The sequence below is a fragment of the Eucyclogobius newberryi genome, unplaced genomic scaffold, assembly GCF_026437365.1.
Source record: "Eucyclogobius newberryi isolate DKJ021-1_F unplaced genomic scaffold, fEucNew1.0.hap1 SCAF_19, whole genome shotgun sequence".
In the NCBI taxonomy this organism is placed as follows: domain Eukaryota; kingdom Metazoa; phylum Chordata; class Actinopteri; order Gobiiformes; family Gobiidae; genus Eucyclogobius; species Eucyclogobius newberryi.
In genome coordinates, this window is record NW_027315823.1 from 33,308,003 (window position 1) to 33,322,313 (window position 14,311).

Consider the following 14,311-nt stretch of genomic DNA (forward strand, 5'->3'; position numbering starts at 1 on the left):
ACACGCATACATGTACACGCACATGTACACGCATACATGTACACGCATACATGTACACGCACATGTTATTCACAGTTGGTTTGTAAGATGAAATAAAAAAAAAAATACTATATTCAAGCCTTAAAATGTATTTTAAGTTTCATTATTTGTGGTAAAGTGTGTGATATATCTGTAGATAAAATCAAAAACTTTTGTGAAGTCAACATTTCTGTAGGCATTTGTCCAGTAAAACACAAAAATCATGACTGAACCTTTATCAGTGTCAGTTATAATAAATAATGTACAATTGCAAATGTCTCTAAAGCAGGCCAAATTCATTTGCCAAACACACCTTGACATATTTATTGATATTCAGAGGTTTAATCCCAGTTTCCCCATTGAAATTAAAGAGTCTATATTATACACTAAAACATATTGAACTTGCAATACCACAGTAAAACTGGACTTGGCAGTGTTGAGCCTTGAAGCTATGAAAGACACCACAGAAGAAGACTATGTCACTCATGGATGCTTCTGCTGCTGCCCCGTCTTCTCCGGCTTTTATCAAACTTCACAGCTGATTCTGGGCTTTATTTCTCTTTAGGATGAACTTGTCTGGGCCGCGTTGTTAAATCTGAACGAGGACATTATTCACAGAAGGAGTTAAAGCCGATAAAAGCTGAGAAAATGCCGACGGTCATAGAAGAAGGTAGCCACGCTGTGCTAACCTGGCTAACCGGTTTTAACCCCAGAATCTTGTGTTTTGAATGAAAAAACTAATAATTTTCAGCTGTTTGCTAAACTGCACGTGTACATTAGCCTGTTGATATCAAATGAGTTTGATTTTGTTTTATAGACGCAATTGAATGTTGTTTAAAAGCATCAAACAAGTGCTAAGCTAACCGTGTCTTCCATTAACCTTGACCAGCAGCAACAACAGGCTAAATGTTTGATGTGTTATCTCTGGGCAGTGCTCGGTTACATCTACTGAAGAATATGTACTTTTCAAAGTAGTTTTCACACACTTTTACTTCTACTTTAGTAATATTTAGTTTGAAGTAACAGCACTTGCTTGAGTAAGTGTCGTGGTTACTCTTCCCTAAATGACAAGAGCTTTATGTTGACAATATTAAATTATTAAAACATTTCCTCTTCTTACCCTCATAAGATTTAGTTTCTGTGTCATCTTTAGAATGACCATATTCTGTGCATAATTTCATATTTTATTTGTCTGTAACTAAAGTTATTCTAATTATTATTATTTTTTAAATACAGCGTTTTTACTTGCTGTGCCACAGGGAAAGACACGATCATATTTGTCACCAAAGAAGACCATGAAGCTCCAAGTAATGCTGAACTTGTGGAAGAAGATCCAAACGATCCGTATGAGGAAAGAGGTGAGCTTTGTAAACTTCTAGTGAAATGTTGTCCCCAGAGATTGGGATTATTAATTTATTACGATCTCCATTGTCTGCACCCTACTGCAGCTAATCTTCCTGGAGTCTTATTAGACTCATTTAGAACAATAAATACAAGAGCAAATCAAGGACCGTTTTTCAAATCCAAACTGCTACTACATTAAAAATATGTGTTTAGTGTATTCATCAATAGTGGCCCAATAGGTAACATTGTTCCTCAACCGGCTATTTCTTACTCAGGCTGGACTATTTTGGAAAAAAGTCAAATTGCAATTTTTACTGAACACTATTGCAATTAGATTTGCAAATTATGTTTAAAATCTGTATTTAATTCAGATCTGAGAGAAGACTGAACTACAAAATACCAGAATCACATGCATTTTAATTCCGTAAATATTTAATCTTCAGGCCAAAAATGCTCCAGAACGCTTTGCTGCTTGAAAACAACACGTTCACAATCTCTGTTCTTTCCCTCACATATTGATTTCCATCTCCTCTTTTTGCTCAGGCCTGATTCTTCCCGGTGGAGAGATCAACTGGAACTGCCCGTGTCTGGGCGGCATGGCCAGCGGTCCGTGTGGCACCGAGTTCAAGGAGGCCTTCTCGTGCTTCCACTACAGCAAAGAGGAGGTGAAGGGCTCCGAGTGTCTGGACCAGTTCAGAGCCATGCAGGAGTGTATGCAGCGCTACCCGGAGCTCTACCCCCAAGAGGACGAGAAGGACAAGCAAGAGCCGACGTCCGAGAGCGGGACGAACGCCGCATCTGAAGGACAAAAGGACAATGATACAACAGAGCCAGATGTTAAGAGCTAACACAGGAAAGAAAGCTAGTTGGCTAACAATGTTAAATGAAATTACGATGTGTGTGTGAATATCCACCAGTCTGGAAAGTTTGTTACACTGAATCAATTCTCTTTAGTGTCATACATCTCTGTGATCAAACTCAGTCTCATCCCATCTACTTTTGTGAACTTGCTTATGCATTGCTTGGTAAATTTGGTTGGTTAGTTAGTTCAAAATGCAAATATTGTAATGAGATGTAATTCATTAAACTATACGGCTAAATGTATTGATATGTTGTAACTTGACATGTGTAATTTGACAGATTTCACCAGAATATAAATGAGGTAGGGCAACATAATTGCAATGTCAATACTTGTCAGAAAAATCACAATTGGATTATTTTCCTCTAATTTTGGATCCCTAAGCCAATTAAATGTAATTAAAACGAATATCCAATCATTTTGTCCAGTTCATTAGTTCCATGTTGTGTCTTAATTTTTAGTTTGTCTGACTGCTTCAAATCCAGTTATGCTTTCATTATTTAACTGTCAAAAAAGATTTTTTTTTTTAATTGCAGGTTTAATAATCAAGCAGAAATACATTCTACTGTATTCACAACTTACTTGTGTGAAAACTACTTAAGCTGAACTAGAGTGAATCAAAAATAAAACCGACTGAATATACTGTAAATGTGTGAGACTTTTATTAAAAGAGCTGTACCACTAATTAAACATAGACTTATTTTATTACTGTATTTACTTGACCTCATTTCCAGTCAAGCTGCACAAAAAGGCTTTTTGTACTATTTCTGCTTCATATGGACAATGAGTCATCACAAAAGAGTGTTTTAAATCTTTGAAAACATCAAACCATGACTTTCTTGAGCTGACTCTGTAAAACTCCCCACAAAAAATAAAATCCCACAAGAGGTACTTTTACAAATGATATTTATGTTACAAAACGTTGTTATTGGAGTGAGACTTCTGAGGAGTGAACTGTCAGATCTCAATATTTGTGCTTGGAATGTTCCAAAGCACGGCATTAAACTCATCTACCGCGCAGTTATTCACAGTTGTATTTATTGGTCAAAAATGGCCCCTCTCCATAGAGCTGACCTGTAACTTGGCCTAGTTTCCCACAGTAGCATCTCCATGGAGACAGATGCAGGAAACTTTTAGCTTTTCTCAAATGGCTGACAAAACGTTTTATGACGATTGATCAAATTTTATTCTTGTGGAAAATATACAACTTTGCCTCTTCTTGTAAGACGCCTTTAAGTGTCCAAAATAAGATTATTATTTTATTACAACGCTACAAATTGGAGTGACGTTCTATTGTGTTCAAAGGTGATTATTTTGAGTTACATGTGGGCCAGGGATCACTGTTTGTCCTTTTCAAACTTCAAACTAGCTTCAATCAATAATTACCAAACTCTGCTTTTTGACCGTGCTTCCAGATTGGTGGAGGACAAAGGGCAAAGACACTAAATTGACCAATCAGATGAAGGTAAGGAGGATTTAGCTTTTGTCCTTACCCTTTTGTCACATATTTTAGTGAATCTCATTTTGAGTGCTTCTTTCCGGACTTTGAGGATTGTGAATTTGAAGATGTCCACTCTGCAGGAGATTTGCAGTGGTTTGCCCCTGGACCCTTTGCCCCAAAACAGAGGGCGAGACCCCAGTGTCCCTCACGCACCGCTCCGGACCCCCAACCTGACACCAGAGGAGGAACGAGTGAGTATATGTCAGCGCAATTATGTCAGTTAATGAAGCATATATTACATTTTATAGATAGAATAATGAAATAACAACATAAATCAAATATAAACGTGTTCAATTGGTTATGGTTGAACAGGACTTTGGTGATTAAACCAGTAATAAACCAGGATCAAACAAGAAATGATTAGTCCTGAGAGAAAATAATGAATACACATTGCCTGGATTGAAGAATACAGTTAAATAGGAACAGAATATTTATAATCTAGTAAAACAATACACATAATTTAATCACAATTCAATATGTTTTAGCTTTGTATTAAAAGTATTTGTGTGAAACCAAGACTAAAACTACATTATAAAGTTTGGCTTGAACAAAACCGACATAACACTGAACTAGAACAGAGCTTTTGACAATGAATTGAATGGAATCAAGCCAAAAAAGTGCGAAAAGTAAGACAGATATAAGAAAATACATATATCTCGAATACATCTCAAAGAATCTGCTCGGTCCTAAAGCCGTGATGTCAGTTCAGTGCCTATGTTTGTTTAACTTGTCAGGTTGTGAGGCTTGACTTTCAGATTTGCCCTTTGTTTGATTGCGTCACGACTCACTGAGGCTCAAATTGATTATTGTCCAGAGCCATGAATGGATTGCTCACGGTCAAATCAAAGGCGGCTGACCGACTCAAATACCATCAAAAAGTGACAGATAAAATGTTGTCAGTATAGTGAGTTACTTTACCCATTTCATCTTACATACAGTGCTTTCATTATATCATCAACCGGAAGAATCCTGAACACTGTGACGACAGGATGCACCTACAATAAAACTTTAGGTGCAACAGTTTGATATATTGGAGACTTTAGAGAACATACAGTATTTTCCAATATCAACACCAACAGTTAATATTGGAAAATACTGTATGTTCTCTGAATTAATCTAAAAATCTACAATCAAATATTTGTATCGCAGTAAGAATGAAATGCAATAAATCATGGAGTCATTTTATCCACTAAATCCCCTCGCTAAACCTTATTATTCAGCAACAAGTTGTATTTATGCTGCAATATTTGTCCAAATGAAGCAGTAACGCACAGCAATACATGTTTAGAGGTGCAAATGCGACTTCCTTTTGCATTTACAACCTTCACTACAACATCTGCAGACAACAATTTTGATGATTTGTGTATTAAACTTACTCAAGAAACGGTTCCGATAATTTACTGAATAAAACCAAACCAATAAAACCAATCCCATTTACTGTAACTTGGGTGTATGAAGTGCAAAATACTCAAAAGTCACTCACTATAGATGAGTAAGTTTTGGTTTACTCAATTCCTGCTGATGTGCATTTTGTTTCCCACTTTTCTTTAAGTAATATTTGCTTCTTCAAGTTTACAGTGAACACAGAGATAACTATAAGGGTAACCTAGTTTTATCGATGCAAAAACATCTATCTTTCTTCAGTTCAAGCTTTTCTTCATGTCATTTTCCTTTGAACTTAATTTGATGTTTTGAGTCTTTTGTGCTTGTATTTGCACATCTAGGACCTTTTACACGCCCGCTCTTTAATCCGTTTGCTATGTCCTTTCTTCAGCTCGCTCTTAAAAATGCTCTGAGATACTTCCCCTCTTCCCATCATGCAACACTGGCCCCAGAGTTTGTCCAGGAGCTGAGGGAATTTGGACACATCTACATGTACAGGTTCTGCCCCACTCTGCGCATGAAGTAAGTTTACTCTACTAAGTAGGGGCATTCAGTAGTTTAAACAATAATGCAACATTCAAATCATAATTGCAAAAGGAAATATTACCACTGTGTTTTCAATAGTTTTACAGTGACTTCACAAAGACTAAGAATTATTTATATTATTTTAGCTCTAAATCCCTATATTATGACATTTTTCCCTCCACATTTCAACCATGTTATGTTTGTTCTTGAAAAATAAAACTGTAGTTGTTTGTTGTTTCAAACAGTCATATATATTAGAGCAATAAAAACATCCCATTAAAAGAAAATCTACATATATTTAGTTCCATTCCAGGTAAAGAACTACCGTCCCCATGGAGAAAAGCAGGCAGTGGAAAAGTGACATAGTGCCCCTTTAACCTCTCCTTCCATGTGTGGTCAGGGCTTATCCCATTGGAGAGTTCCCGTGCCGCACAGGCCAAGCGGCCGCCATCATGTTAATGATCATGAATAATCTGGACCCGGCCGTGGCCCAGGTCAGGTTTGAACTATTGTACAATCTTTACATTATTTAAGCTGCCTATAGTTTGTAGAATAAGTCTTGTGTTTGCTGTCATTAGTTTCCACAGGAGCTGGTGACATATGGAGGAAATGGACAGGTCTTCAGTAACTGGGCTCAGGTGAGTCACTGACGACTTTAAAGAGCATGTCATTCCACCTACGACCAGCGCATTTTGCCTTTGTCTCCTTAGGCAAGACACTTCATTAATGTTAGCACTTCATGAATGTTGCCTGAAGATGACGGAATATTGAATGAAACTGGGTGTCATGGGTGTCACGGGCGAGTGATGAAAACTTAGGACTGTTGCCATTCAAATGACCAGAACATTTGATGTATAACATGAGAGCTGCAAGTCACGATTAGTGACTATTCGAACGACGATCTTTCTCTGTCTTTTTTATTAAAGAATAAATACAAATAAAGAAAGAAAAGAAAAAAGACAGGACAAACGGGGCTAGACAGAAGACCGATTGGGTAAAACTGAAAATGCCAATTTAGGAAAAATAAGGCCTCCAAGATAAAAAAAAAAAAAAAAGAAAGGTTATGGTAAACCTTAAAATTTGTCCATTTCCAAGTTTTGTTTAAAATACACTTCCAGACAAGTAAAGATTAAAATATGGCCATTGTTGTTGTTATAAAAAGCTCTCTGGGCGTGTGTTTTGGGGTCAATGTCGACTAGATTATTCCAGTCAATGGTTGCAGCGCCACATAAAACCACGATCCCTAACTGTTGATGTAATTGCATGTATAGTTCCGTCTGGTGATGCAGTATCTGAGTGAGATGTCGGAGGAGCAGACTCTGGTCATGTACAGCGGACATCCAATGGGCCTGTTCCCCAGCCTTTCCTCCTCTCCACGAGCCATCATCACCAACGGCATGGTAACACAGGCTCGCTACAGTCTATGGACAACAGAGGTCACTATTTCACTCTTTTCTTTCTCTTCTTCTCTCAGGTCATTCCAAATTACTCCACCAAGGACCAGTATGAGAAGATGTTTGCTCTTGGTGTATCAATGTAGGTATTTTATTGTATACTAGAGCTTTGTGTGGTTCAAAAAGGGGTATATCTTTTTTGTTTGGGGATCCATGTTGTCATAGTGTGCCACGCTGAGTGAATGAATAACTAATATAGCGCTGTGAGAATCTTCTTATGACTCACAGAAAGCGAAATCCTGGTTTACTTTGGCAATTACAAAGAATTTTTAAGGGAGGGATGAGACCGTTCCTGCAAGACGAGACGAGAATTGGCTCCACGAGAATGAGTATAGACAAGATTTTGACTTCATTTTTGACTTGCTCAAAATAAATAGATAAATTGTGCAGTTTGGTTCATAATTTTGGCCTCACATCTTTTTATTTGTATTTCATATTTTTATAGCACTTTATGATAACTACAATGTCATAATCAGCCAGGACTAAACATGGACCGGCCTCCTGCTGGTGCCAGAGTCAGGACTAAACATGGACTGGCCTCCTGCTGGTGCCAGAGTCAGGACTAAACATGGACCGGCCTCCTGCTGGTGCCAGAGTCAGGACTAAACATGGACCGGCCTCCTTCTGGTGCCAGAGTCAGGACTAAACATGGACCGGCCTCCTGCTGGTGCCAGAGTCAGGACTAAACATGGACCGGCCTCCTTCTGGTGCCAGAGTCAGGACTAAACATGGACCGGCCTCCTGCTGGTGCCAGAGTCAGGACTAAACATGGACCGGCCTCCTGCTGGTGCCAGAGTCAGGACTAAACATGGACCGGCCTCCTGCTGGTGCCAGAGTCAGGACCAAACATGGACCGGCCTCCTGCTGGTGCCAGAGTCAGGACTAAACATGGATTGGCCTCCTGCTGGTGCCAGAGTCAGGACTAAACATGGACCGGCCTCCTGCTGGTGCCAGAGTCAGGACTAAACATGGACCGGCCTCCTGCTGGTGCCAGAGTCAGGACTAAACATGGACCGGCCTCCTACTGGTGTCCAGAGTCAGGACTAAACATGGACCGGCCTCCTGCTGGTGTCCAGAGTCAGGACTAAACATGGACCGGCCTCCTGCTGGTGCCAGAGTCAGGACTAAACATGGACCGGCCTCCTACTGGTGTCCAGAGTCAGGACTAAACATGGACCGGCCTCCTGCTGGTGCCAGAGTCAGGACTAAACATGGACCGGCCTCCTGCTGGTGCCAGAGTCAGGACCAAACATGGACCGGCCTCCTGGTGGTGCCAGAGTCAGGACCAAACATGGACCGGCCTCCTGCTGGTGCCAGAGTCAGGACTAAACATGGACCGGCCTCCTGCTGGTGCCAGAGTCAGGACTAAACATGGACCGGCCTCCTGCTGGTGCCAGAGTCAGGACTAAACATGGACCAGCCTCCTGCTGGTGCCAGAGTCAGGACTAAACATGGACCGGCCTCCTGCTGGTGTCCAGAGTCAGGACTAAACATGGACCAGCCTCCTGCTGGTGCCAGAGTCAGGACTAAACATGGACCGGCCTCCTGCTGGTGCCAGAGTCAGGACTAAACATGGACCGGCCTCCTGCTGGTGTCCAGAGTCAGGACTAAACATGGACCAGCCTCCTGCTGGTGCCAGAGTCAGGACTAAACATGGACCGGCCTCCTGCTGGTGCCAGAGTCAGGACCAAACATGGACCGGCCTCCTGCTGGTGCCAGAGTCAGGACCAAACATGGACCGGCCTCCTGCAGGTGCCAGAGTCAGGACCAAACATGGGGAATTTACGTTTCAGCTCAAATCTGGAACAGTCTTCCTGAAGACGTAAGACAGGTTCTACTCTGACAATGTTCAAATCTAAGCTAAAACAGTTTTGTTTGACTGAAAGGATTTTCTTTGCACTCTTCTCTTTAATGTCTTAAACTGTTTTGTGATTTCTGTCATGTCTGTGTGATTTTTATACATTTTTGGTAAAAGGTTTTTCTGAGCTATTACTTCCTGTACTTTTTTCTGTCCAAGCCTATTATAAACACGTGATCATTTTCCTCATGTGTCCAAAATCTTTTGATGAATAACATTTGAACACCAGTCCCCTGCTTCTTGCTCAGGTACGGTCAGATGACAGCGGGAAGTTACTGCTACATCGGGCCTCAGGGGATTGTTCATGGCACTATGGTTCGTTCCGACGTCGTTTCTGGAAATATAAGGAGTAACTACAAACTACAACTGCCTTTCTTCCATGCAGCTGACGGTGTTGAACGCGGGTCGGAGGTACCTGGGCTCCGATGACCTCAGAGGGCGAGTGTTTGTGACCTCGGGCCTGGGGGGAATGAGTGGAGCTCAGGCCAAAGCTGCTGTGATCGCAGGCTGTGTGGGGGTCATCGCAGAGGTCAGTGAACTTAACTATGGGCCTCAGAACACACCACAACATCACTTCTTTTTTTTTACTATTTCAAGTCCTTATAAAACTATTTAAATCATGCATAAGACAAACAAACACATTTTACAGTCAATATAAGCAGTTCGTCCAGTGCCTCCAGAGCTCAGCGGGGAAAAGGACACTGCCTTGTCCAGGCGCCACCAAAACACCACATAATTTCATTTTGTGAGTCATAAAGGTGCTTCACAAACATGTACACAAAGCCTCTAATCACCCAATATTATTCAAGTCCATCATTGTAAGCCACTTGTAACTCAGAGAATACTTTTCCTTTAACTGCACCACAAGTGGGCAGCAGAGAGTCGTGTGATGTAGGCTGCAAACAGTTATTCTGACTTTACCTGTGCTGCTGTGCTACCATATTAGATTTGATCCTGCCTCTGAATGTCACAGAGGTCACTTCATAAGATGTGACCAAGATATCTGACCTTGTCCCCTCCAGACCGGTAAAAAGCACAAAACACTGTTTTAAAGTGCTACTTTGTCCTCACCCTTTACCACGCTCCTTTTACATTTACACGCTCCCCATACTCTGAAGAGACTCTCAGCAGGTGCAGACCACAGAGTGAGAGAACATGATGAGCAGGTCATCTGCAGTCGATGGTTCCAGTCTATCTCCCGCCATGCAACCTGTTTTTGATAGTCTTTCAGATAGATCATCCACATACAAATTGTGGAGCCTTTATGAAAGAATCCCACCTTGTTTCACTTCATTTGTCACCAAGAAACGGTTCAGAAGTCACAGTTCCCCATCTAACTTTCATTGGTGTGTTTTCCCAAAAAATATAGCCAGTTCAAAGAGGATGAGACCTCTCTTTGTTTTCAAAATCTTTTGAGGCATCTAAAAAGCAAAGAAACAGAGTTCTGCCTTCTTTGCTTGCTTTCAGCTTCTTTAAAAGAGTATTTACATGTTTACTGAATATGAACTGATCATCATAGGGGCCAATATATCACTGACATGTTTTATTTTGAGTACCTTTGATATAAAACTGACTAATGTAATTGAATTGTCAGTAGAATCTATAGAGTGGTTCCCTAACCCTAACCCATCACTATCAAACAATATAGATTTATCATATAAATAAATATTTGAGTAATCATATTTTGAAATACTTTTTATATTCTATATGTAAACTTTCTGTGTGCAGGTGGATGAAGCCCCTCTGAGGAAGCGACATGAGCAGGGCTGGTTGATGGAGGTCACCAGCAGCTTAGAGCACTGCATCCAACGCATCAAGTAAGTGTAGATTTGAATATGTACAATCAGTCTAAAATAATAGATAATTTACCGGGGTAACATAAATCTGACTATTTTGTTGATATAGCTTTTTCGAAATCTTAAAGTCTCTTAAAGTCATTGTTAATACTGCATTTTGAGAATAATGCCCCCCATTCATCTACATTGCTGTGTGTAGGACTTGTATTTGGGTGCAAATTTGTCCATAAACTAGTTGGTACGCTGTATTTATTATGTTTTTTGTGATGTTTACACAATTCAAATGTAATAATAGACTGATACCTGCGCTATATCTAATTTCACCGCTCTATAATTTAGTTGTGACATCGAAAATACTGTCTTGAATCTCCTACTAAAATACAGCTTTCATTATTTTATTTTTCCAACAGAGAATCCAAAAAGTCAAAGTCCCCTCTCAGTTTGGGTTATCACGGCAATATCGTAGACCTGTGGTGAGTCAATGGTTCAAACTTACACTAGATTTACCCCTAAGTGAATAAAAGGCTGGTCTAAACACTGTGTCTGTGTGTCAGGGAGCGCCTCCTGCTGGAGCACGAGAGAACTGGACAGCTGTTGGTTGATCTGGGTTCAGACCAGACTTCGCTGCACAACCCATATAACGGAGGTTACTACCCGGTCCAACTGAGCGTCAGACAGGCCAACGAACTCATGGCCACAGACCCGGGCAGGTTCAGGGCAGTGGTCCAGGAGAGGTACAGCTGAATACAATGTGCTTTATAGACCCTTTCAAATGTTTTGTCATCAAAATGTTTCCGGCCGGAGGCCAAGGGGACATTTTCATAGATTAACCGACATCAGATCCAAACAAACACTGATTTAGAAAGGCATAAATGTCAGTTTTTATGTTTGTTTTTCTTCTACAAAAGATGGAAATAAAATAAGCTTTCAAGCCTCTAAATTGTATTTGAGCTTCACAAAAAGTATAATTTGGGTAAAAGTATGTAATATATCTATAGATAAAATGAAAAGGTATGTGGGGTCAAGTATTTGTTCAGTAAAACATAAAATCAGGATTCTGCCTTCATCAAAAATGCTGACTGTCTGTCATAATCTCCTTTTGAATAAACAAATCAAGTAAAATACAACAGTACATTTTCCTTAATAGGCTCTATTTTGCCTATTTTGTGATATTCTGAGGCTAATCCAAGTTTCTCATTTGAAACCACATTATGTTTCCACTTCACTTTTGCCTCCATTCCTGTATTTAGAATGCATTTGTTTAAAACCCTTTAAAGGGTCTCGTCCTAAATGTAGTTGTCATATCTTTCTTCATATTTCACAGCTTGCGGAGACAGGTCAAAGCCATCAACAGCTTGTCGGACGCAGGGATGTTCTTTTGGGACTATGGAAACGCTTTTCTTCTGGAGGCACAAAGAGCAGGTAAAATACATCCTGATGCTGTTACCATGGACTCCTGGATTAATGAGCTATTAACATAAATCATATCAACATAAATAATGCAATGTAATAATGCCCTTTGAGTATATTTGAAAGGTGCCATAAAAATACAAGCAATTATCGTAAAAACAGTAATTAATTAAGCATTAGTGTGATTTTCAGATTGACAACAGGCAACATAATTGTATATACATATAATGTAATTTTACTTTGCAGGAGCTGATGTTTCGAAGTCTGGTGGAGGAGCAACTGAATTTCGTTATCCGTCTTACGTCCAGCACATCATGGGGTGAGTAAAATCCCCTTTAAATATGCAGATTCCTTCTATATTCAGTTGATTTTCTGGTTTATTTGTTCTTTCGCTGCAGGGACATTTTCTCTTTAGGCTTCGGCCCGTTTCGTTGGGTGTGCACCTCAGGAGACCCCCAGGACCTGGCTGTGACCGACGACATTGCTGCTTCTCTTCTGGAAGAAATCAAGGCCAACGTTAACGATCGCATCAAGCAACAATACAATGACAACATCCGCTGGATCAGAGAGGCCGGGAAACACAAGATGGTGAGGGGCTTTTTCTCTACATCTCCAGAGCTTTCTGCATGTCAGAGGTGTCAAAACCATTCATCATGATATACAAATTGCATTATAATCACACAAGCAACATTTGAATCAAAAGTAAAGAAGAACGTTTGATAAAGTTGGTCTCAAACTAGAAGTAGGGTCATGAATTAACGTTTCAAATTTATGACATCTGTTATGTGTATGTCCTTTTTAATTTATTTTTAGGTTGTGGGGTCCCAAGCCAGAATCCTGTATTCAGACCAGAAGGGAAGGATCCAGATTGCTTTGGCGATCAACCGTGCTATTGCTGATGGAAGGGTAAAGGTAAAAAACAGGGTTATAATACATTGAATATGGAGTCCCACAAGGATCAGTGCTAGCACCACTTTTGTTTTATATCTGTTAAGATCTAACAAGGTTGTTTAACAAAGTGATGTTTTGAACTTCAGTGGATATTTTCCATGTATTTTCCTGTTCAGGCTCCTGTTGTTATCAGTCGAGACCATCATGATGTGAGCGGCACAGACAGTCCTTTTAGAGAGACTTCAAATGTCTATGATGGGTCCGCCTTCTGTGCTGGTTAGTACATGTTTTCATTTATCCATGCATTCATTGTAGAATGGCTGAATTATCTTTGGAAAATATCATATTGCAATGTATATTTTCAAAAGAAGATTCTGTTCACAGACTGAAACATATGTATTTCAGAAGGTCCTATTGTAAATTAACAATGCTATTTTGTGTACAAAGCACGTAGTTACATAATGCTCAATTGTTTACAGACATGGCCGTCCAAAACTTTGTTGGCGACGCATTCAGGGGCGCGACATGGGTCTCTCTTCACAATGGTGGTGGTGTCGGCTGGTAAGGCTTGTTATAATACTACTTGGACATGGTTACACGGATTGCCATTTAGATATTGGTTCATTGTAATCACTAGTATTGTTAAAATATGCAGATGTTGTACTTGGTGTGATAAGTATTGCCGCATAATACAACGTGATAAGGTTTAGCATTGGTGGATTCTAATTTTGTATACATTGACACGAAAAGGTGATAGAGGAAAATATGTTCTTCTGCCTCCGTTTAAGAGAGGAAAAACTGAGAACAGCTGTCTTATTTTCAGGGGAGAAGTCATGAATGGAGGATTTGGTTTGTTGCTAGACGGTTCAGAGGACGCGGCACAAAGAGCCAGGATGATGCTCGGCTGGGACGTGTCAAATGGGGTATAATCATCTGCTTCCTCTGCTTCTATGCTATGTTCCAATACTTGAGTACCGCTGTCTCTTTTTTCAAGGTGGCTCGCCGTTGTTGGTCCGGAAACACCCACGCTTACGAGACCATTGAACAGACCATGCAGGAGAACAGTCTGCTCCGGGTCACTCTGCCTTTCTCTGTGGAGGACGAGGAGGTGCTGGAGAAAGCCTTGAAGAAATAAGAGACCACACTCAAGTCTTTGAAAATGTAGTAGCATCACTATTATTGTATGAGAACAAATAAATGACCACTCTTTTTGAATTGGACTTATCTTGCTTGTCAATGGTGTTCAGCTACAATGTTGTCACTCACATGTTC

The 14,311-nt window shown here is 40.3% G+C and overlaps 2 protein-coding genes across 2 annotated transcripts; both read left to right on the forward strand.

Annotated features, from left to right (window-relative positions):
• Nucleotides 1-468: 468 nt before the first annotated feature.
• chchd4b (coiled-coil-helix-coiled-coil-helix domain containing 4b) lies at nt 469-2,383 on the forward strand. Its single transcript, XM_072452980.1, has 3 exons — nt 469-688; nt 1,278-1,376; nt 1,906-2,383. Exons 1-3 carry the CDS (start codon nt 667-669, stop codon nt 2,208-2,210), a joined length of 426 nt encoding a protein of 141 aa, XP_072309081.1. The 5' UTR covers nt 469-666; the 3' UTR covers nt 2,211-2,383.
• A 1,339-nt stretch (nt 2,384-3,722) lies between these two features.
• uroc1 (urocanate hydratase 1) lies at nt 3,723-14,257 on the forward strand. Its single transcript, XM_072452708.1, has 19 exons — nt 3,723-3,913; nt 5,497-5,627; nt 6,031-6,124; nt 6,209-6,268; nt 6,902-7,030; nt 7,105-7,166; nt 9,191-9,257; nt 9,328-9,471; nt 10,671-10,759; nt 11,149-11,211; nt 11,293-11,472; nt 12,063-12,160; nt 12,395-12,467; nt 12,547-12,736; nt 12,962-13,060; nt 13,216-13,315; nt 13,519-13,600; nt 13,863-13,962; nt 14,034-14,257. Exons 1-19 carry the CDS (start codon nt 3,788-3,790, stop codon nt 14,172-14,174), a joined length of 2,028 nt encoding a protein of 675 aa, XP_072308809.1. The 5' UTR covers nt 3,723-3,787; the 3' UTR covers nt 14,175-14,257.
• The last annotated feature ends 54 nt before the right edge of the window (nt 14,258-14,311 follow it).